At 44.5% G+C, this 22566-nt stretch overlaps 1 protein-coding gene across 1 annotated transcript in view; it reads left to right on the forward strand.

Moving 5' to 3' along the window:
• The first annotated feature begins 12321 nt into the window (after positions 1-12321).
• LOC135571361 (polypyrimidine tract-binding protein 3-like) overlaps positions 12322-22566 on the forward strand; it is a 47232-nt gene continuing 36987 nt past the window's right edge. The window contains exon 1 of the mRNA XM_065017162.1: positions 12322-14037. Within this exon, the coding sequence (XP_064873234.1) occupies positions 13903-14037 (135 nt within the window). The 5' untranslated portion in view covers positions 12322-13902. The remainder of the gene's footprint in view (positions 14038-22566) is intronic.

A 22566-nucleotide genomic window follows, 5' to 3' on the forward strand; every position in this document is an offset into this window, starting at 1 on the left:
AAGTACAGAGTCAATGTGGAGGCTATATGCAGGGGTACCGGTACAGAGTCAATGTGGAGCTATACAGGGGTACGGTACAGAGTCAATGTGGAGGCTATATACAGGGGGTACCGGTACAGAGAGTCAATGTGGAGGCTATATATTAGGTACAGATCAATGTGGAGGCTATATACAGAGGGTATCCGGTACAGGAGTCAATGCGGAGGCTATATACAGGGGTACCGGTACAGAGTCAATGCGGAGGCTATATACAGGGGTACCCGGTACAGAGTCAATGTGGAGGCTATATACAGGGTACGGTACAGAGTCAATGTGGAGGCTATATACAGGGGTACCAGTACAGAGTCAATGTGGAGGCTATATACAGGGTACCGGTACAGAGTCAATGTGGAGGCTATATACAGTGGGGTACGGGTACACAGAGTCACTGTGGAGGCTATATACAGGGTACAAGTACAGAGTCAATGTGGAGGCTATATACAGGGGTATTACGGTACAGAGTCAATGTGGAGGCTATATACAGGGTACCGGTACAGAGTCAATGTGGAGGCTATATACAGGGGTCCCGGTACAGAGTCAATGTGGAGGCTATATACAGGGGTACTGGTACAGAGTCAATGCGGAGGCTATATACAGGGGATACCGGTACAGAGTCAATGTGAGGCTATATACAGGGGTACCGGTACAGAGTCAATGCGGAGGCTATATACAGGGGGTACTGGTACAGAGTCAATGTGGAGGCTATATACAGAGGGTAGGTACATAGTCAATGTGGAGGCTATATACAGACCGGTACAGAGTCAATGTGGAGGCTATATACAGGTACAGAGTCAATGTGGAGGCTATATACAGGGGTACCGGTACAGAGTCAATGCGGAGGCTATATACAGGGGGTACTGGGTACAGAGTCAATGACTATATATTAGCGGGCTATATACAGGGTACCGTTACATAGTCAATGTGGAGGCTATATACAGGGGGGTACAGAGTAATCATGGGCAGAGTCAATGTGGAGGCTATATACAGGGGTACGGTACAGAGTCAATGTGGGGTACAGGGGTACCGGTAGTCAATGTGGAGGCTATACAGGGGTACCGGTACAGAGTCATGTGGAGGCTATATACAGGGGAGTACAAGTACAGAGTCAATGTGGAGCTATATACAGGGGGTGCCGGTACAGAGTCAATGTGGAGGCTATATACAGGGGGTACCGGTACAGAGTCAATGTGGAGGCTATATACAGGGGTACCGGTACAGAGTCAATGTGGAGGCTATACAGGGGTACCGGTACAGAGTCAATGTGGAGGCTATATACAGGGGTACCGGTACAGAGTCAATGTGGAGGCTATATACAGGGGTACCGGTACAGAGTCAATGTGGAGGCTATATACAGGGGGCACTGCACAGAGTCAGTGTGGAGGCTATATGCAGGGCAACCAGTACAGAGTCAATGTGGAGGCTATATACAGGGTACAGAGTACAGAGTCAATGTGGAGGCTATATACAGGGTACCAGTACAGAGTCAATGTGGAGGCTATATACAGGGGTACGGTACAGAGTCAATGTGGAGGCTATATACAGGGGGTACCGGTACAGAGTCAATGTGGAGGCTATAGTACAGGGGTACCGGTACAGAGTCAATGTGGAGGCTATATACAGGGGGTACCGGTACAGAGTCAATGTGGAGGCTATATACAGGGGGTACCGGCACAGAGTCAATGTGGAGGCTATATACAGGGGGTACCTGTACAGAGTCAATGTGGAGGCTATATACAGGGGGTAGTACAGAGTCAATGTGGAGGCTATATACAGGGGGTACCGGTACAGAGTCAATGTGGAGGCTATATACAGGGGGTACCGTTACAGAGTCAATGTGGAGGCTATATACAGGGGTACCGTACAGAGTCAATGTGGAGGCTATATACAGGGGGTACCGGCACAGAGTCAATGTGGAGGCTATATACAGGGGTACACGGTACAGAGTCAATGTGGAGGCTATATACAGGGGTACCGGTACAGAGTCAATGTGGAGGCTATACAGGGGTACCGGTACAGAGTCAATGTGGAGGCTATATACAGGGGGTACCGGCACAGAGTCAATGTGGAGGCTATATACAGGGGGTACCGGTACAGAGTCAATGTGGAGGCTATATACAGGGGTACTGGTAGAGTCAATGTGGAGGCTATATACAGGGGGTACGGTACAGAGTCAATGTGGAGGCTATATACAGGGGGTACCGGTACAGAGTCAACGGGCTATATGGGTGTACGGTACAGAGTCAATGTGGAGGCTATATACAGGGTACTGCACAGAGTCAATGTGGAGGCTATATACAGGGGTACGGTACAGAGTCAATGTGGAGGCTATATACAGGGGTACCGGTACAGAGTCAATGTGGAGGCTATATACAGGGGGTACCGGTACAGAGTCAATGTGGAGGCTATATACAGGGGTACTGGTACAGAGTCAATGTGGAGGCTATATACAGGGGGTACCGGTACAGAGTCAATGTGGAGGCTATATACAGGGGTACCGGCACAGAGTCAATGTGGAGGCTATATACAGGGGGTACCGGTACAGAGTCAATGTGGAGGCTATATACAGGGGTACCGGCACAGAGTCAATGTGAGGCTATATACAGGGGTACGGTACAGAGTCAATGTGGAGGCTATATACAGGGGTACCGGTACAGAGTCAATGTGGAGGCTATATACAGGGGGTACCGGTACAGAGTCAATGTGGAGGCTATATACAGGGGGTACAGAGTCAATGCGAGGCTATATACAGGGGCACAGAGTCAATGTGGAGGCTATATACAGGGGGTACCGGTACAGAGTCAATGTGGAGGCTATATACAGGGGTACCGGCACAGAGTCAATGTGGAGGCTATATACAGGGTACCGGTACAGAGTCAATGTGGAGGCTATATACAGGGTGTTACGGCACAGAGTCAATGTGGAGGCTATATACAGGGGGTACGGTACAGAGTCAATGTGGAGGCTATATACAGGGGGTACCGGTACAGAGTCAATGTGGAGGCTATATACAGGGGTACCGGTACAGAGTCAATGTGGAGGCTATATACAGGGGGTACCGGTACAGAGTCAATGTGGAGGCTATATACAGGGGGGGTACAGAGTCAATGTGGAGCTATATACAGGGGGTAGTCAGAGTCAATGTGGAGGCTATATACAGGGGTACCGGTACAGAGTCAATGTGGAGGCTATATACAGGGGGTACCGGTACAGAGTCAATGTGGAGGCTATATACAGGGGGTACGGTACAGAGTCAATGTGGAGGCTATATACAGGGGCACCGGTACAGAGTCAATGTGGAGGCTATATACAGGGGGTACCGGCACAGAGTCAATGTGGAGGCTATATACAGGGGTACCGGTACAGAGTCAATGTGGAGGCTATATACAGGGGGTACGGTACAGAGTCAATGTGGAGGCTATATACAGGGGTACGGTACAGAGTCAATGTGGAGGTTATATACAGGGGGTACGGCACAGAGTCAATGTGGAGCTATATACAGGGGGTCACGGCACAGAGTCAATGTGGAGGCTATATACAGGGGGCCGGCACAGAGTCAATGTGGAGGCTATATACAGGGGCACACAGAGTCAATGTGGAGGCTATATACAGGGGTACGGTACAGAGTCAATGTGGAGGCTATATACAGGGGTACCGGTACAGATCAATGTGAGGCTATATACAGGGGTACCGGTACAGAGTCAATGTGGAGGCTATACAGGGGTTACCGGCACAGATCACGTGGAGGCTATATACAGGGGTACTGGCAGAGTCAATGTGAGGCTATATACAGGGGTACCGGCACAGAGTCAATGTGGAGGCTATATACAGGGGGGCACCGGGTACAGAGTCAATGTGGAGGCTATATACAGGGGGTACCGGTACAGAGTCAATGTGAGGCTATATACAGGGGTACCGGCACAGAGTCAATGTGGAGGCTATATACTCCACACCGGTACAGAGTCAATGTGGAGGCTATATACAGCCTCCACATACAGACTCTGTGGAGGCTATATAGCCTACATTGACTCTGGGTACCCTGTACATAGCCTCCACATTGACTATATACAGGGCCCCTGTATAGAGTCACATTGGACTCTGTACAGGGGTACCCCTGTACATAGTCTCCACATTGACTCTATACAGGGGTACCTGTACAGAGCCTCACATGTGGAGGCTCTGTACAGGGTACCCCTGTATATAGCCTCCACATTGACTATATACAGGGGTACCTCTGTATAGAGCCTCCACATTGACTCTGTACCAGTACCCCTGTATATAGCCTCCACATTGACTCTGTGGAGCCCCTGTATATAGCCTCCACATTGACTCTGTACCAGTGGACCCCTGTATATAGCCTCCACATTGAGTCTGTGGACCCTGTATATAGCCTCCACATTGACTCTGTACCAGTACCCTATATAGCTCCACATTGACAGAGTCCAGTGTGGAGGCTATATCCACATTGGTACTCTGTACCAGTCAACCCCCTGTATATAGCCTCTGTATATAGCCTCCACATTGACTACAGTAGCCCAATAGCCTCCACATTGAGGCTATATACACCCCTGTATATAGTCTCCACATTGACTCTGTGGTAGCCCTGTATATAGTCTCCACATTGACTGTACCAGTACCCTGGTATATAGCCTCCACATTGACTCTGTACTAGTACCCCTGTATATAGCCTCCACATTGACTCTGTACTGGCCCCCTGTATATAGCCTCCACATTGACTCTGTGGAGGCTATATAGCCTCCACATTGACTCTGTACTGGTACCCTGTATATAGCCTCCACATTGACTCTGTACTCAGTGGTAGCCCCAATATAGCCTCCACATTGACTCTGTACTGGTACCCCCTGTATATAGCCTCCACATTGACTCTGTCTGGTAGCCCCTGTATATAGCCTCCACATTGACTCTGTACTGGTACCCCTGTATATAGCCTCCACATTGACTCTGTACTGGTACCCCCTGTATATAGCCTCCACATTGACTCTGTACAGTACCCCTGTATATAGCCTCCACATTGACTCTGTACTGGGGTACTGTATATAGCCTCCACATTGACTCTGTACCTGGTACCCCTGTATATAGCCTCCACATTGACTCTGTACTGGTACCCCTGTATATAGCCTCCACATTGACTCTGTAATGTAACCCCTGTATATAGCCTCCACATTGACTCTGTGGTACCCCCTGTATATAGCCTCCACATTGACTCTGTACCGGTACCTGTATATAGCCTCCACATTGACTCTGTACTGGTACCCCTGTATATAGCCTCCACATTGACTCTGTACTGGTACCCCTGTATATAGCCTCCACATTGACTCTGTACCTGGTATTGACTCCCTGTATATAGCCTCCACATTGACTCTGTACTGGTACCCCTGTATATAGCCTCCACATTGACTCTGTACCAGTACCCTGTATATAGCCTCCACATTGACTCTGTACCAGTAAGCCTCCGTGATATAGCTTCTATATACAGGGTATATATAGCCTCCACATTGACTCTGTACCAGTACCCCTGTATATAGCCTCCACATTGACTCTGTACCAGTACCCCTGTATATAGCCTCCACATTGACTCTGTACCAGTACCCCTGTATATAGCCTCCACATTGACTCTGTACCAGTACCCCTGTATATAGCCTCCACATTGACTCTGTACAGGTACCCTGTATATAGCCTCCACATTGACTCTGTACCAGGGGGTACCCCCTGTATATAGTCCACATTGACTCTGTACTGGTACCCCTGTATATAGCCTCCACATTGACTCTGTACCAGTGCCCCTGTATATAGCCTCCACATTGACTCTGTACCGGTACCCCTGTATATAGCCTCCACATTGACTCTGTACCGGTACCCCCTGTATATAGCCTCCACATTGACTCTGTACTGGTACCCCTGTATATAGCCTCCACATTGACTCTGTACGGTACCCCCTGTATATAGCCTCCACATTGACTCTGTACCGGTACCCCCTGTATATAGCCTCCACATTGACTCTGTATCGGTACCCCTGTATATAGCCTCCACATTGACTCTGTACCGGTACCCCTGTATATAGCCTCCACATTGACTCTGTACCAGTACCCCTGTATATAGCCTCCACATTGACTCTGTACCGGTACCCCTGTATATAGCCTCCACATTGACTCTGTACTGGTACCCCTGTATATAGCCTCCACATTGACTCTGTACTGGTACCCCTGTATATAGCCTCCACATTGACTCTGTACCGGTACCCCCTGTATATAGTCTCCACATTGACCCTGTACTGGTACCCCTGTATATAGCCTCCACATTGACTCTGTACCGGTACCCCTGTATATAGCCTCCACATTGACTCTGTACCGGTACCCCTGTATATAGCCTCCACATTGACTCTGTACCGGTACCCCTGTATATAGCCTCCACATTGACTCTGTACCGGTACCCCCTGTATATAGCCTCCACATTGACTCTGTACCGGTACCCCCTGTATATAGCCTCCACATTGACTCTGTACCGGTACCCCTGTATATAGCCTCCACATTGACTCTGTACTGGTACCCCCTGTATATAGCCTCCACATTGACTCTGTACCGGTACCCCTGTATATAGCCTCCACATTGACTCTGTACCGTACCCCCTGTATATAGCCTCCACATTGACTCTGTACCGGTACCCCCTGTATATAGCCTCCACATTGACTCTGTACCGGTACCCCCTGTATATAGCCTCCACATTGACTCTGTACCGGTACCCCTGTATATAGCCTCCACATTGACTCTGTACCGGTACCCCCTGTATATAGCCTCCACATTGACTCTGTACCGGTACCCCTGTATATAGCCTCCACATTGACTCTGTACCGTAACACCCTGTATATAGTCTCCACATTGACTCTGTACCGTAACACCCTGTATATAGTCTCCACATTGACTCTGTACTGGTACCCCCTGTATATAGCCTCCACATTGACTCTGTACCGGTACCCCTGTATATAGCCTCCACATTGACTCTGTACCGTAACACCCTGTATATAGTCTCCACATTGACTCTGTACCGGTACCCCCTGTATATAGCCTCCACATTGACTCTGTACTGGTACCCCCTGTATATAGCCTCCACATTGACTCTGTACCGTAACACCCTGTATATAGTCTCCACATTGACTCTGTACCGGTACCCCTGTATATAGCCTCCACATTGACTCTGTACCAGTACCCCTGTATATAGCCTCCACATTGACTCTGTACCGGTACCCCCTGTATATAGCCTCCACATTGACTCTGTACTGGTACCCCCTGTATATAGCCTCCACATTGACTCTGTACCGGTACCCCCTGTATATAGCCTCCACATTGACTCTGTACCGGTACCCCTGTATATAGCCTCCACATTGACTCTGTACCAGTACCCCCTGTATATAGCCTCCACATTGACTCTGTATCGGTACCCCTGTATATAGCCTCCACATTGACTCTGTACCGGTACCCCTGTATATAGCCTCCACATTGACTTGGTATCGGTACCCCTGTATATAGCCTCCACATTGACTCTGTACCGGTACCCCCTGTATATAGCCTCCACATTGACTCTGTACCAGTACCCCTGTATATAGCCTCCACATTGACTCTGTACCGGTACCCCTGTATATAACCTCCACATTGACTCTGTACCGGTACCCCTGTATATAGCCTCCACATTGACTCTGTACCGGTACCCCCAGTATATAGCCTCCACATTGACTCTGTACCGGTACCCCTGTATATAGCCTCCACATTGACTCTGTACCGGTACCCCTGTATATAGCCTCCACATTGACTTGTATCGGTACCCCCTGTATATAGCCTCCACATTGACTCTGTACCGGTACCCCTGTATATAGCCTCCACATTGACTCTGTACCGGTACCCCCTGTATATAGCCTCCACATTGACTCTGTACCGGTACCCCCTGTATATAGCCTCCACATTGACTCTGTACCGGTACCCCCTGTATATAGCCTCCACATTGACTCTGTACCGTAACACCCTGTATATAGTCTCCACATTGACTCTGTACCGTAACACCCTGTATATAGTCTCCACATTGACTCTGTACCAGTACCCCTGTATATAGCCTCCACATTGACTCTGTACCAGTACCCCTGTATATAGCCTCCACATTGACTCTGTACCGGTACCCCCTGTATATAGCCTCCACATTGACTCTGTACCAGTACCCCTGTATATAGCCTCCACATTGACTCTGTATCGGTACCCCTGTATATAGCCTCCACATTGACTCTGTACCGGTACCCCTGTATATAGCCTCCACATTGACTCTGTATCGGTACCCCCTGTATATAGCCTCCACATTGACTCTGTACCGGTACCCCTGTATATAGCCTCCACATTGACTCTGTACCAGTACCCCTGTATATAGCCTCCACATTGACTCTGTACCGGTACCCCCTGTATATAGCCTCCACATTGACTCTGTACTGGTACCCCCTGTATATAGCCTCCACATTGACTCTGTACCGGTACCCCCTGTATATAGCCTCCACATTGACTCTGTACCGGTACCCCTGTATATAGCCTCCACATTGACTCTGTACCAGTACCCCTGTATATAGCCTCCACATTGACTCTGTATCGGTACCCCCTGTATATAGCCTCCACATTGACTCTGTACCGGTACCCCTGTATATAGCCTCCACATTGACTCTGTACCGGTACCCCTGTATATAGCCTCCACATTGACTCTGTACCGGTACCCCCTGTATATAGCCTCCACATTGACTCTGTACCGGTACCCCCTGTATATAGCCTCCACATTGACTCTGTACCGGTACCCCCTGTATATAGCCTCCACATTGACTCTGTACCGGTACCCCTGTATATAGCCTCCACATTGACTCTGTACCGGTACCCCTGTATATAGCCTCCACATTGACTCTGTACCAGTACCCCCTGTAAATAGCCTCCACATTGACTCTGTACCGGTACCCCCTGTATATAGCCTCCACATTGACTCTGTACCGGTACCCCCTGTATATAGCCTCCACATTGACTCTGTACCGGTACCCCCTGTATATAGCCTCCACATTGACTCTGTACCGGTACCCCCTGTATATAGCCTCCACATTGACTCTGTACCGGTACCCCTGTATATAGCCTCCACATTGACTCTGTACCGTAACCCCTGTATATAGTCTCCACATTGACTCTGTACCGTAACACCCTGTATATAGTCTCCACATTGACTCTGTACTGGTACCCCCTGTATATAGCCTCCACATTGACTCTGTACCGGTACCCCCTGTATATAGCCTCCACATTGACTCTGTACCGTAACACCCTGTATATAGTCTCCACATTGACTCTGTACCGGTACCCCCCTGTATATAGCCTCCACATTGACTCTGTACCGGTACCCCCTGTATATAGCCTCCACATTGACTCTGTACCGTAACACCCTGTATATAGTCTCCACATTGACTCTGTACCGTAACACCCTGTATATAGTCTCCACATTGACTATGTACCGGTACCCCCTGTATATAGCCTCCACATTGACTCTGTACCAGTACCCCCTGTATATAGCCTCCACATTGACTCTGTACCGGTACCCCCTGTATATAGCCTCCACATTGACTCTGTACCAGTACCCCCTGTATATAGCCTCCACATTGACTTGGTATCGGTACCCCCTGTATATAGCCTCCACATTGACTCTGTACCGGTACCCCTGTATATAGCCTCCACATTGACTTGTATCGGTACCCCCTGTATATAGCCTCCACATTGACTCTGTACCGGTACCCCTGTATATAGCCTCCACATTCACTCTGTACCAGTACCCCTGTATATAGCCTCCACATTGACTCTGTACCGGTACCCCCTGTATATAACCTCCACATTGACTCTGTACTGGTACCCCCTGTATATAACCTCCACATTGACTCTGTACCGGTACCCCCAGTATATAGCCTCCACATTGACTCTGTACCGGTACCCCCTGTATATAGCCTCCACATTGACTCTGTACCAGTACCCCCTGTATATAGCCTCCACATTGACTCTGTACCGGTACCCCCTGTATATAGCCTCCACATTGACTCTGTACCGGTACCCCCTGTATATAGCCTCCACATTGACTTGGTACCGGTACCCCCTGTATATAGCCTCCACATTGACTCTGTACCGGTACCCCCTGTATATAGCCTCCACATTCACTCTGTACCGGTACCCCCTGTGTATAGCCTCCACATTGACTTGGTACCGGTACCCCTGTATATAGCCTCCACATTGACTCTGTACCGGTACCCCTGTATATAGCCTCCACATTGACTCTGTACCGGTACCCCCTGTATATAGCCTCCACATTGACTCTGTACCGTACCCCTGTAAATAGCCTCCACATTGACTCTGTACCGGTACCCCCTGTATATAGCCTCCACATTGACTCTGTACCGGTACCCCTGTATATAGCCTCCACATTGACTCTGTACCGGTACCCCCTGTATATAGCCTCCACATTGACTCTGTACCGGTACCCCCTGTATATAGCCTCCACATTGACTCTGTACCGGTACCCCTTGTATATAGCCTCCACATTGACTCTGTACCGTAACACCCTGTATATAGTCTCCACATTGACTCTGTACCGTAACACCCTGTATATAGTCTCCACATTGACTCTGTACTGGTACCCCCTGTATATAGCCTCCACATTGACTCTGTACCGGTACCCCCTGTATATAGCCTCCACATTGACTCTGTACCGTAACACCCTGTATATAGCCTCCACATTGACTCTGTACCGGTACCCCCTGTATATAGCCTCCACATTGACTCTGTACCGGTACCCCCTGTATATAGCCTCCACATTGACTCTGTACCGTAACACCCTGTATATAGTCTCCACATTGACTCTGTAACGGTACCCCCTGTATATAGCCTCCACATTGACTCTGTACCAGTACCCCCTGTATATAGCCTCCACATTGACTCTGTACCGGTACCCCCTGTATATAACCTCCACATTGACTCTGTACTGGTACCCCCTGTATATAACCTCCACATTGACTCTGTACCGGTACCCCCAGTATATAGCCTCCACATTGACTCTGTACCGGTACCCCCCGTATATATCCTCCACATTGACTCTGTACCAGTACCCCCTGTATATAGCCTCCACATTGACTTGGCCTCCACATCGGTACCAGTACCCCTGTATATAGCCTCCACATTGACTCTGTACCGGTACCCCCTGTATATAGCCTCCACATTGACTTGGTATCGGTACCCCCTGTATATAGCCTCCACATTGACTCTGTACCGGTACCCCCTGTATATAGCCTCCACATTCACTCTGTACCAGTACCCCCTGTATATAGCCTCCACATTGACTCTGTACCGGTACCCCCTGTATATAACCTCCACATTGACTCTGTACCGGTACCCCCTGTATATAACCTCCACATTGACTCTGTACCGGTACCCCCAGTATATAGCCTCCACATTGACTCTGTACCGGTACCCCCTGTATATAGCCTCCACATTGACTCTGTACCAGTACCCCCTGTATATAGCCTCCACATTGACTTGGTATCGGTACCCCCTGTATATAGCCTCCACATTGACTCTGTACCGGTACCCCCTGTATATAGCCTCCACATTCACTCTGTACCGGTACCCCCTGTGTATAGCCTCCACATTGACTTGGTACCGGTACCCCCTGTATATAGCCTCCACATTGACTCTGTACCGGTACCCCCTGTATATAGCCTCCACATTGACTCTGTACCGGTACCCCCTGTATATAGCCTCCACATTGACTCTGTACCGGTACCCCTGTATATAGCCTCCACATTGACTCTGTACCGGTACCCCCTGTATATAGCCTCCACATTGACTCTGTACCGGCCTCCACATTGACCCCTGTATATAGCCTCCACATTGACTCTGTACCGTAACACCCTGTATATAGTCTCCACATTGACTCTGTACCGTAACACCCTGTATATAGTCTCCACATTGACTCTGTACTGGTACCCCCCTGTATATAGCCTCCACATTGACTCTGTACCGGTACCCCCTGTATATAGCCTCCACATTGACTCTGTACCGTAACACCCTGTATATAGTCTCCACATTGACTCTGTACCGGTACCCCCTGTATATAGCCTCCACATTGACTCTGTACCGGTACCCCTGTATATAGCCTCCACATTGACTCTGTACCGTAACACCCTGTATATAGTCTCCACATTGACTCTGTAACGGTACCCCCTGTATATAGCCTCCACATTGACTCTGTACCAGTACCCCCTGTATATAGCCTCCACATTGACTCTGTACCGGTACCCCCTGTATATAACCTCCACATTGACTCTGTACTGGTACCCCCTGTATATAACCTCCACATTGACTCTGTACCGGTACCCCCAGTATATAGCCTCCACATTGACTCTGTACCGGTACCCCCTGTATATAGCCTCCACATTGACTCTGTACCAGTACCCCCTGTATATAGCCTCCACATTGACTTGGTATCGGTACCCCCTGTATATAGCCTCCACATTGACTCTGTACCGGTACCCCCTGTATATAGCCTCCACATTGACTTGGTATCGGTACCCCCTGTATATAGCCTCCACATTGACTCTGTACCGGTACCCCCTGTATATAGCCTCCACATTCACTCTGTACCGGTACCCCCTGTGTATAGCCTCCACATTGACTTGGTACCGGTACCCCCTGTATATAGCCTCCACATTGACTCTGTACCGGTACCCCCTGTATATAGCCTCCACATTGACTCTGTACCGGTACCCCCTGTATATAGCCTCCACATTGACTCTGTACCCGTACCCCCTGTAAATAGCCTCCACATTGACTCTGTACCGGTACCCCCTGTATATAGCCTCCACATTGACTCTGTACCGGTACCCCCTGTATATAGCCTCCACATTGACTCTGTACCGGTACCCCCTGTATATAGCCTCCACATTGACTCTGTACCGGTACCCCTTGTATATAGCCTCCACATTGACTCTGTACCGTAACACCCTGTATATAGTCTCCACATTGACTCTGTACCGTAACACCCTGTATATAGTCTCCACATTGACTCTGTACCGGTACCCCCCTGTATATAGCCTCCACATTGACTCTGTACCGGTACCCCCTGTATATAGCCTCCACATTGACTCTGTACCGTAACACCCTGTATATAGTCTCCACATTGACTCTGTACCGTAACACCCTGTATATAGTCTCCACATTGACTCTGTACCGGTACCCCCTGTATATAGCCTCCACATTGACTCTGTACCAGTACCCCCTGTATATAGCCTCCACATTGACTCTGTACCGGTACCCCCTGTATATAGCCTCCACATTGACTTGGTATCGGTACCCCCTGTATATAGCCTCCACATTGACTCTGTACCGGTACCCCCTGTATATAGCCTCCACATTGACTCTGTACCGGTACCCCCTGTATATAGCCTCCACATTGACTCTGTACCGGTACCCCCTGTATATAGCCTCCACTCCCCTGTGTATAGCTTTGTTATTGTATAGTGTTACTTTTTTAACACGCTGCTGTCTTCTGAAACAAAACATGGTCGATCACTACGCAGCATCATTCTCATCCAACAGTCTCACGTTCCACGTTACGTTAATGAAGTGAGATCAGGGCAGACAAAATACCACGTTCAAAATTATTGAATTGAGATGACATTTTCTGTTAACACTAATATCACCCCTACTACGTTTTCCTTTTCCGTTTCCCCAAAATCTCTGTCTTGTACTAAGTGTCTAGCATGAGTGTCTTTGTGTTCCCTCCCTAACCAACCAGGCTTTTATAGAAATGGCTTCTGAAGAGGCAGCGATCACCATGGTGAACTACTACACCACAGCAACACCTCACGTACGCAACCAGCCGGTCTACATCCAGTACTCCAACCACCGCGAGCTCAAGACAGACAACCTGCCCAATCAGGGGGTGAGTATAGTCCAACCTGCCCAATCAGGGGTTGAGTACAGTCCAACCTGCCCAATCAGGGGCTAAGTACAATCCAACCTGCCCAATCAGGGGCGGAGTACAGTCCAACCTGACCAATCAGGGGGTGAGTACAGTCCAACCTGCCCAATCAGGGGGTGAGTACAGTCCAACCTGCCCAATTAGGGGGTGAGTACAGTCCAACCTGACCAATCAGGGGCTGAGTACAGTCCAACCTGACCAATCAGGGGTTAAGTACAGTCCAACCTTCCCAATCAGGGGCTGAGTACAGTGTTACCTGGCCAATCAGGGGCTGAGTACAGTGTTACCTGGCCAATCAGGGGCTGAGTACAGTGTTACCTGGCCAATCAGGGGCTGAGTACAGTGTTACCTGGCCAATCAGGGGCTGAGTACAGTGTTACCTGGCCAATCAGGGGCTGAGTACAGTGTTACCTGGCCAATCAGCGGCTGAGTACAGTGTTTCCTGGCCAATCTGGGGCTGAGCACAGTGTTACCTGGCCAATCAGGGGCTGAGTACAGTCCAACCTGACTAATCAGGGGCTGAGCACAGTCCAACCTGACCAATCAGGGGCTGAGTACAGTCCAACCTGACCAATCAGGGGCTGAGCACAGTGTTACCTGGCCAATCAGGGGTTGAGTACAGTCCAAACTGACCAATCCGGGGTTGAGTACAGTCCAACCTGACCAATCAGGGGTTGAGTACAGTCCAACCTGACCAATCCGGGGTTGAGTACAGTCCAAACTGACCAATCCGGGGTTGAGTACAGTCCAAACTGACCAATCAGGGGTTGAGGACAGTCCAAACTGACCAATCAGGGGTTGAGTACAGTCCAACCTGACCAATCAGGGGTTGAGTACAGTCCAACCTGACCCATCAGGGGTTGAGGATAGTTCAACCTGACCCATCAGGGGTTGAGGACAGCCCAACCTGACCAATAAGGGGCTGAGTCCACCACATGTACAGTACATGGTCCTTGCCCTGAACAGCCACTGTGTCCCAAACAACATCCTGTTCCCAATGTGCCTCTACTCCTACCTCTACCTCTACCCTCTCCTCCTACCCCTACCCTCTCCTCCTACCTCTACCTCTACCCTCTCCTCCTAACTCTACCTCTACCCTCTCCTCCTACCTCTACCTCTACACTCTCATCCTACCTCTACACTCTCATCCTACCTCTACACTCTCCTCCTACCTATACCTCTACCCTCTCCTCCTACCTCTACCCCTACCCTCTCCTCCTACCTCTACCTCTACACTCTCATCCTACCTCTACCCTCTCCTCCTACCTCTACCCCTACCCTCTCCTCCTACCTCTACCCTCTCCTCCTACCTCTACCCTCTCCTCCTACCTCTACCCTCTCCTCCTACCTCTACCCCTACCCTCTCCTCCTACTCCTACCTCTCCCCTTCTTCCTACCTATACCTCTACCCTCTCCTCCTACTCCTACCTCTACACTCTCCTCCTACCTCTACCTCTACCCTCTCCTCCTACCTCTACCCCTACCCTCTCGTCTTATCTCTACCCTCTCCTCCTACCTCTACCTCTACCCTCGCCTATACCCCTCTCCTCCTATCTCTACCCTTTCCTGTTCCCTATGGGCCCTGGTCAAAAGCACTAAAAACTGTAGGTTACAGGTTATACTGTAGGTTATAGGTTATACTGTAGGTTATAGGTTATACTGTAGGTTATAGGTTATACTGTAGGTTATAGGTTATACTGTAGGTTACAGGTTATACTGTAGGTTATAGGTTATACTGTAGGTTATAGGTTATAGGTTATAGGTTATACTGTAGGTTACAGGTTATACTGTAGGTTATAGGTTATACTGTAGGTTATAGGTTATACTGTAGGTTACAGGTTATAGGTTATACTGTAGGTTACAGGTTATACTGTAGGTTATAGGTTATACTGTAGGTTATAGGTTATACTGTAGGTTACAGGTTATACTGTAGGTTATAGGTTATACTGTAGGTTACAGGTTATAGGTTATACTGTAGGTTATAGGTTATACTGTAGGTTATAGGTTAGGTTACAGGTTATACTGTAGGTTATAGGTTATACTGTAGGTTGTAGGTTACAGGTTATACTGTAGGTTATAGGTTATACTGTAGGTTACAGGTTATAGGTTACAGGTTATACTGTAGGTTATAGGTTAGGTTACAGGTTATACTGTAGGTTACTGCTGTAGGTTATAGGTAGGTTATAGGTTATAGGTTATACTGTAGGTTATAGGTTATACTGTAGGTTATAGGTTATACTGTAGGTTAGGTTATACTGTAGGTTATAGGTTATACTGTAGGTTATAGGTTATACTGTAGGTTATAGGTTACAGGTTATACTGTAGGTTACAGGTTATACTGTAGGTTATAGGTTATACTGTAGGTTATAGGTTATACTGTAGGTTATAGGTTATACTGTAGGTTATAGGTTATACTGTAGGTTATAGGTTATACTGTAGGTTATAGGTTATACTGTAGGTTACAGGTTACAGGTTATACTGTAGGTTACAGGTTATACTGTAGGTTACAGGTTATACTGTAGGTTATAGGTTATACTGTAGGTTACAGGTTATACTGTAGGTTACAGGTTATACTGTAGGTTATAGGTTATACTGTAGGTTACAGGTTATAGGTTATACTGTAGGTTATAGGTTATACTGTAGGTTATAGGTTATACTGTAGGTTATAGGTTATACTGTAGGTTACAGGTTATACTGTAGGTTATAGGTTATACTGTAGGTTATAGGTTATACTGTAGGTTACAGGTTATACTGTAGGTTATAGGTTATACTGTAGGTTATAGGTTATACTGTAGGTTACAGGTTATACTGTAGGTTATAGGTTATAGGTTATACTGTAGGTTACAGGTTATACTGTAGGTTACAGGTTATACTGTATAGGTTATACTGTAGGTTACAGGTTAGGTTATAGGTAGGTTATACTGTAGGTTATAGGTTATACTGTAGGTTAGGTTATAGGTTATACTGTAGGGTTATAGGTTATACTGTAGGTTATATAGGTTATACTGTTATAGGTTATACTGTAGGTTATAGGTTATACTGTAGGTTATAGGTTATACTGTAGGTTAGGTTAGGTTATACTGTAGGTTACAGGTTTTACAGGTTATAGGTTATACTGTAGGTTATAGGTTATACTGTAGGTTATAGGTTATACTAGGTTAGGTTATAGGTTATACTGTAGGTTACAGGTTACTGTAGGTTATAGGTTATACTGTAGGTTACAGGTTATACTGTAGGTTATAGGTTATACTGTAGGTTATAGGTTATACTGTAGGTTATAGGTTATACTGTAGGTTATAGGTTTACTGTAGGTTATAGGTTATACTGTAGGTTATAGGTTATACTGTAGGTTATAGGTTTATAGGTTATAGGTTATACTGTAGGTTACAGGTTATACTAGGTTATAGGTTATACTGTAGGTTACAGGTTATACTAGGTTAGGTTATAGGTTATACTGTAGGTTATAGGTTATACTGTAGGTTATAGGTTATACTGTAGGTTATAGGTTATAGGTTATACTGTAGGTTATAGGTTATAGGTTATACTGTAGGTTATAGGTTATACTGTAGGTTACAGGTTATACTGTAGGTTATAGGTTACAGGTTATAGGTTATACTGTAGGTTACAGGTTATACTGTAGGTTATAGGTTATACTGTAGGTTATAGGTTATACTGTAGGTTACAGGTTATACTGTAGGTTATAGGTTATAGGTTATACTGTAGGTTATAGGTTATACTGTAGGTTATAGGTTATACTGTAGGTTACAGGTTATACTGTAGGTTATAGGTTATACTAGGTTATAGGTTATACTGTAGGTTATAGGTTATACTGTAGGTTATAGGTTATACTGTAGGTTATAGGTTATAGGTTATAGGTTATACTGTAGGTTACAGGTTATACTGTAGGTTACAGGTTATACTGTAGGTTACAGGTTATACTGTAGGTTATAGGTTATAGGTTATACTGTAGGTTATAGGTTATACTGTAGGTTACAGGTTATACTGTAGGTTATAGGTTATAGGTTATACTGTAGGTTACAGGTTGTAGGTTATAGGTTATACTAGGTTATAGGTTTACTGTAGGTTATACTGTAGGTTATAGGTTATACTGTAGGTTATAGGTTATACTGTAGGTTATAGGTTATACTGTAGGTTATAGGTTATACTGTAGGTTATAGGTTATACTGTAGGTTACAGGTTATACTGTAGGTTATAGGTTATACTGTAGGTTATAGGTTATACTGTAGGTTACAGGTTATACTAGGTTATAGGTTACAGGTTATACTGTAGGTTAGGTTATTAGGTTTAGGTTATACTGTAGGTTATAGGTTATTAGGTTAGGTTATACTGTAGGTTATAGGTTATACTGTAGGTTACAGGTTATACTTAGGTTATAGGTTATTATAGGTTATAGGTTATAGGTTATACTGTAGGTTATAGGTTATACTGTAGGTTATAGGTTACAGGTTATACTGTAGGTTATAGGTTATACTGTAGGTTATAGGTTATACTGTAGGTTATAGGTTATACTGTAGGTTAGGTTAGGTTATACTGTAGGTTATAGGTTATAGGTTATACTGTAGGTTAGGTTATAGGTTATACTGTAGGTTATAGGTTATACTGTAGTTATGGTTATAGGTTATACTGTAGGTTATATAGGTTATAGGTTATACTGTAGGTTATAGGTTGTAGGTTATAGGTTATAGGTTATACTGTAGGTTATAGGTTATGTAGGTTATAGGTTATACTGTAGGTTATAGGTTATACTGTTATAGGTTATAGGTTATACTTATAGGTTATACTGTTATAGGTTATAGGTTATACTGTAGGTTACAGGTTATACTGTAGGTTATAGGTTATACTGTAGGTTATAGGTTAGGTTATACTGTTATAGGTTATAGGTTATACTAGGTTATAGGTTATAGGTTATACTGTAGGTTATAGGTTATACTGTAGGTTATAGGTTATACTGTAGGTTATAGGTTATACTGTAGGTTATAGGTTATACTGTAGGTTATAGGTTATACTGTAGGTTATAGGTTATACTGTAGGTTACAGGTTATAGGTTACAGGTTATACTGTAGGTTATAGGTTATACTGTAGGTTATAGGTTATACTGTAGGTTACAGGTTATACTGTAGGTTATAGGTTATACTGTAGGTTATAGGTTATACTGTAGGTTACAGGTTATATAGGTTATAGGTTATACTGTAGGTTATAGGTTATACTGTAGGTTACAGGTTTAGGTTACTGTAGGTTACAGGTTATAGGTTATAGGTTATAGGTTATACTGTAGGTTATAGGTTATACTGTAGGTTATAGGTTATAGGTTATAGGTTATAGGTTATACTGTTATAGGTTATAGGTTATACTGTAGGTTATAGGTTATACTGTAGGTTATAGGTTATAGGTTATACTGTAGGTTATAGGTTATACTGTAGGTTATAGGTTATACTGTAGGTTATAGGTTATACTGTAGGTTACAGGTTATAGGTTATAGGTTATACTGTAGGTTATAGGTTATACTGTAGGTTATAGGTTATAGGTTATACTGTAGGTTACAGGTTATACTGTAGGTTACAGGTTATACTGTAGGTTATAGGTTATAGGTTATACTGTAGGTTACAGGTTATACTGTAGGTTATAGGTTATACTGTAGGTTACAGGTTATAGGTTATACTGTAGGTTAGGTTACAGGTTATACTGTAGGTTACAGGTTATACTGTAGGTTATAGGTTATACTGTAGGTTATAGGTTATACTGTAGGTTACAGGTTATACTGTAGGTTATAGGTTATACTGTAGGTTATAGGTTATACTGTAGGTTACAGGTTATAGGTTACAGGTTATACTGTAGGTTACAGGTTATACTGTAGGTTATAGGTTATACTGTAGGTTATAGGTTATAGGTTATACTGTAGGTTACAGGTTATACTGTAGGTTACAGGTTATACTGTAGGTTATAGGTTATACTGTAGGTTATAGGTTATAGGTTATACTGTAGGTTATAGGTTATAGGTTATACTGTAGGTTATAGGTTATAGGTTATACTGTAGGTTATAGGTTATAGGTTATACTGTAGGTTATAGGTTATACTGTAGGTTACAGGTTATACTGTAGGTTATAGGTTATAGGTTATACTGTAGGTTACAGGTTATAGGTTATACTGTAGGTTATAGGTTATACTGTAGGTTACAGGTTATACTGTAGGTTATAGGTTATACTGTAGGTTATAGGTTATACTGTAGGTTACAGGTTATACTGTAGGTTATAGGTTATACTGTAGGTTACAGGTTATACTGTAGGTTATAGGTTATAGGTTATACTGTTATAGGTTATAGTAGGTTTACAGGTTATACTGTAGGTTATAGGTTATACTGTAGGTTATAGGTTATAGGTTATACTGTAGGTTATAGGTTATACTGTAGGTTACAGGTTATACTGTAGGTTACAGGTTATAGGTTATACTGTAGGTTATAGGTTATAGGTTATACTGTAGGTTACAGGTTATACTGTAGGTTATAGGTTATAGGTTATACTGTAGGTTATAGGTTATACTGTAGGTTACAGGTTATACTGTAGGTTATAGGTTATACTGTAGGTTATAGGTTATACTGTAGGTTTAGGTTATAGGTTATACTGTAGGTTATAGGTTATACTGTAGGTTACAGGTTATACTGTAGGTTATAGGTTATAGGTTATACTGTAGGTTACAGGTTATACTGTAGGTTATAGGTTATACTGTAGGTTATAGGTTATACTGTAGGTTATAGGTTATACTGTAGGTTATAGGTTATACTGTAGGTTACAGGTTATACTGTAGGTTATAGGTTATACTGTAGGTTATAGGTTATACTGTAGGTTATAGGTTATACTGTAGGTTATAGGTTATACTGTAGGTTACAGGTTATACTGTAGGTTATAGGTTATAGGTTATACTGTAGGTTATAGGTTATACTGTAGGTTACAGGTTATACTGTAGGTTATAGGTTATACTGTAGGTTATAGGTTATACTGTAGGTTATAGGTTATAGGTTATACTGTAGGTTATAGGTTATACTGTAGGTTACAGGTTATACTGTAGGTTATAGGTTATACTGTAGGTTATAGGTTATACTGTAGGTTATAGGTTATACTGTAGGTTATAGGTTATACTGTAGGTTACAGGTTATACTGTAGGTTATAGGTTATAGGTTATACTGTAGGTTATAGGTTATAGGTTATACTGTAGGTTACAGGTTATACTGTAGGTTATAGGTTATACTGTAGGTTATAGGTTATAGGTTATAGGTTATAGGTTATACTGTAGGTTTATAGGTTATACTGTAGGTTATAGGTTATACTGTAGGTTATAGGTTATACTGTAGGTTACAGGTTATACTGTAGGTTATAGGTTATAGGTTATACTGTAGGTTATAGGTTATACTGTAGGTTATAGGTTATACTGTAGGTTATAGGTTATACTGTAGGTTACAGGTTATACTGTAGGTTATAGGTTATAGGTTATACTGTAGGTTACAGGTTATACTGTAGGTTATAGGTTATACTGTAGGTTATAGGTTATACTGTAGGTTACAGGTTATAGGTTATACTGTAGGTTATAGGTTATAGGTTATACTGTAGGTTATAGGTTATAGGTTATACTGTAGGTTACAGGTTATACTGTAGGTTATAGGTTATACTGTAGGTTATAGGTTATAGGTTATACTAGGTTATAGGTTATACTGTAGGTTATAGGTTATACTGTAGGTTATAGGTTATAGGTTATAGGTTAGGTTATAGGTTATACTGTAGGTTACAGGTTATACTGTAGGTTATAGGTTATACTGTAGGTTATAGGTTATACTGTAGGTTATAGGTTATACTGTAGGTTACAGGTTATACTGTAGGTTATAGGTTATACTGTAGGTTATAGGTTATAGGTTATACTGTAGGTTATAGGTAGGTTACAGGTTATACTGTAGGTTACAGGTTATACTGTAGGTTATAGGTTATAGGTTATACTGTAGGTTATAGGTTTACTGTAGGTTATACTGTAGGTTACAGTTATAGGTTATACTGTAGGTTACAGGTTATACTGTAGGTTATAGGTTATACTGTAGGTTATAGGTTATACTGTAGGTTACAGGTTATACTGGTTATAGGTTATACTGTAGGTTATAGGTTATACTGTAGGTTATAGGTTATACTGTAGGTTATAGGTTATACTAGGTTAGGTTATAGGTTATACTGTAGGTTATAGGTTATACTAGGTTACAGGTTATATAGGTTAGGTTACAGGTTATAGGTTATACTGTAGGTTATAGGTTATACTGTAGGTTATAGGTTATACTGTAGGTTACAGGTTATACTGTAGGTTATAGGTTATACTGTAGGTTACAGGTTATAGGTTATACTGTAGGTTATAGGTTATACTGTAGGTTACAGGTTATACTGTAGGTTACAGGTTATACTGTAGGTTATAGGTTATAGGTTATACTGTAGGTTATAG

Source organism: Oncorhynchus nerka, linkage group LG4 (genome assembly GCF_034236695.1).
Source record: "Oncorhynchus nerka isolate Pitt River linkage group LG4, Oner_Uvic_2.0, whole genome shotgun sequence".
Taxonomy (NCBI): Eukaryota; Metazoa; Chordata; class Actinopteri; order Salmoniformes; family Salmonidae; genus Oncorhynchus; species Oncorhynchus nerka.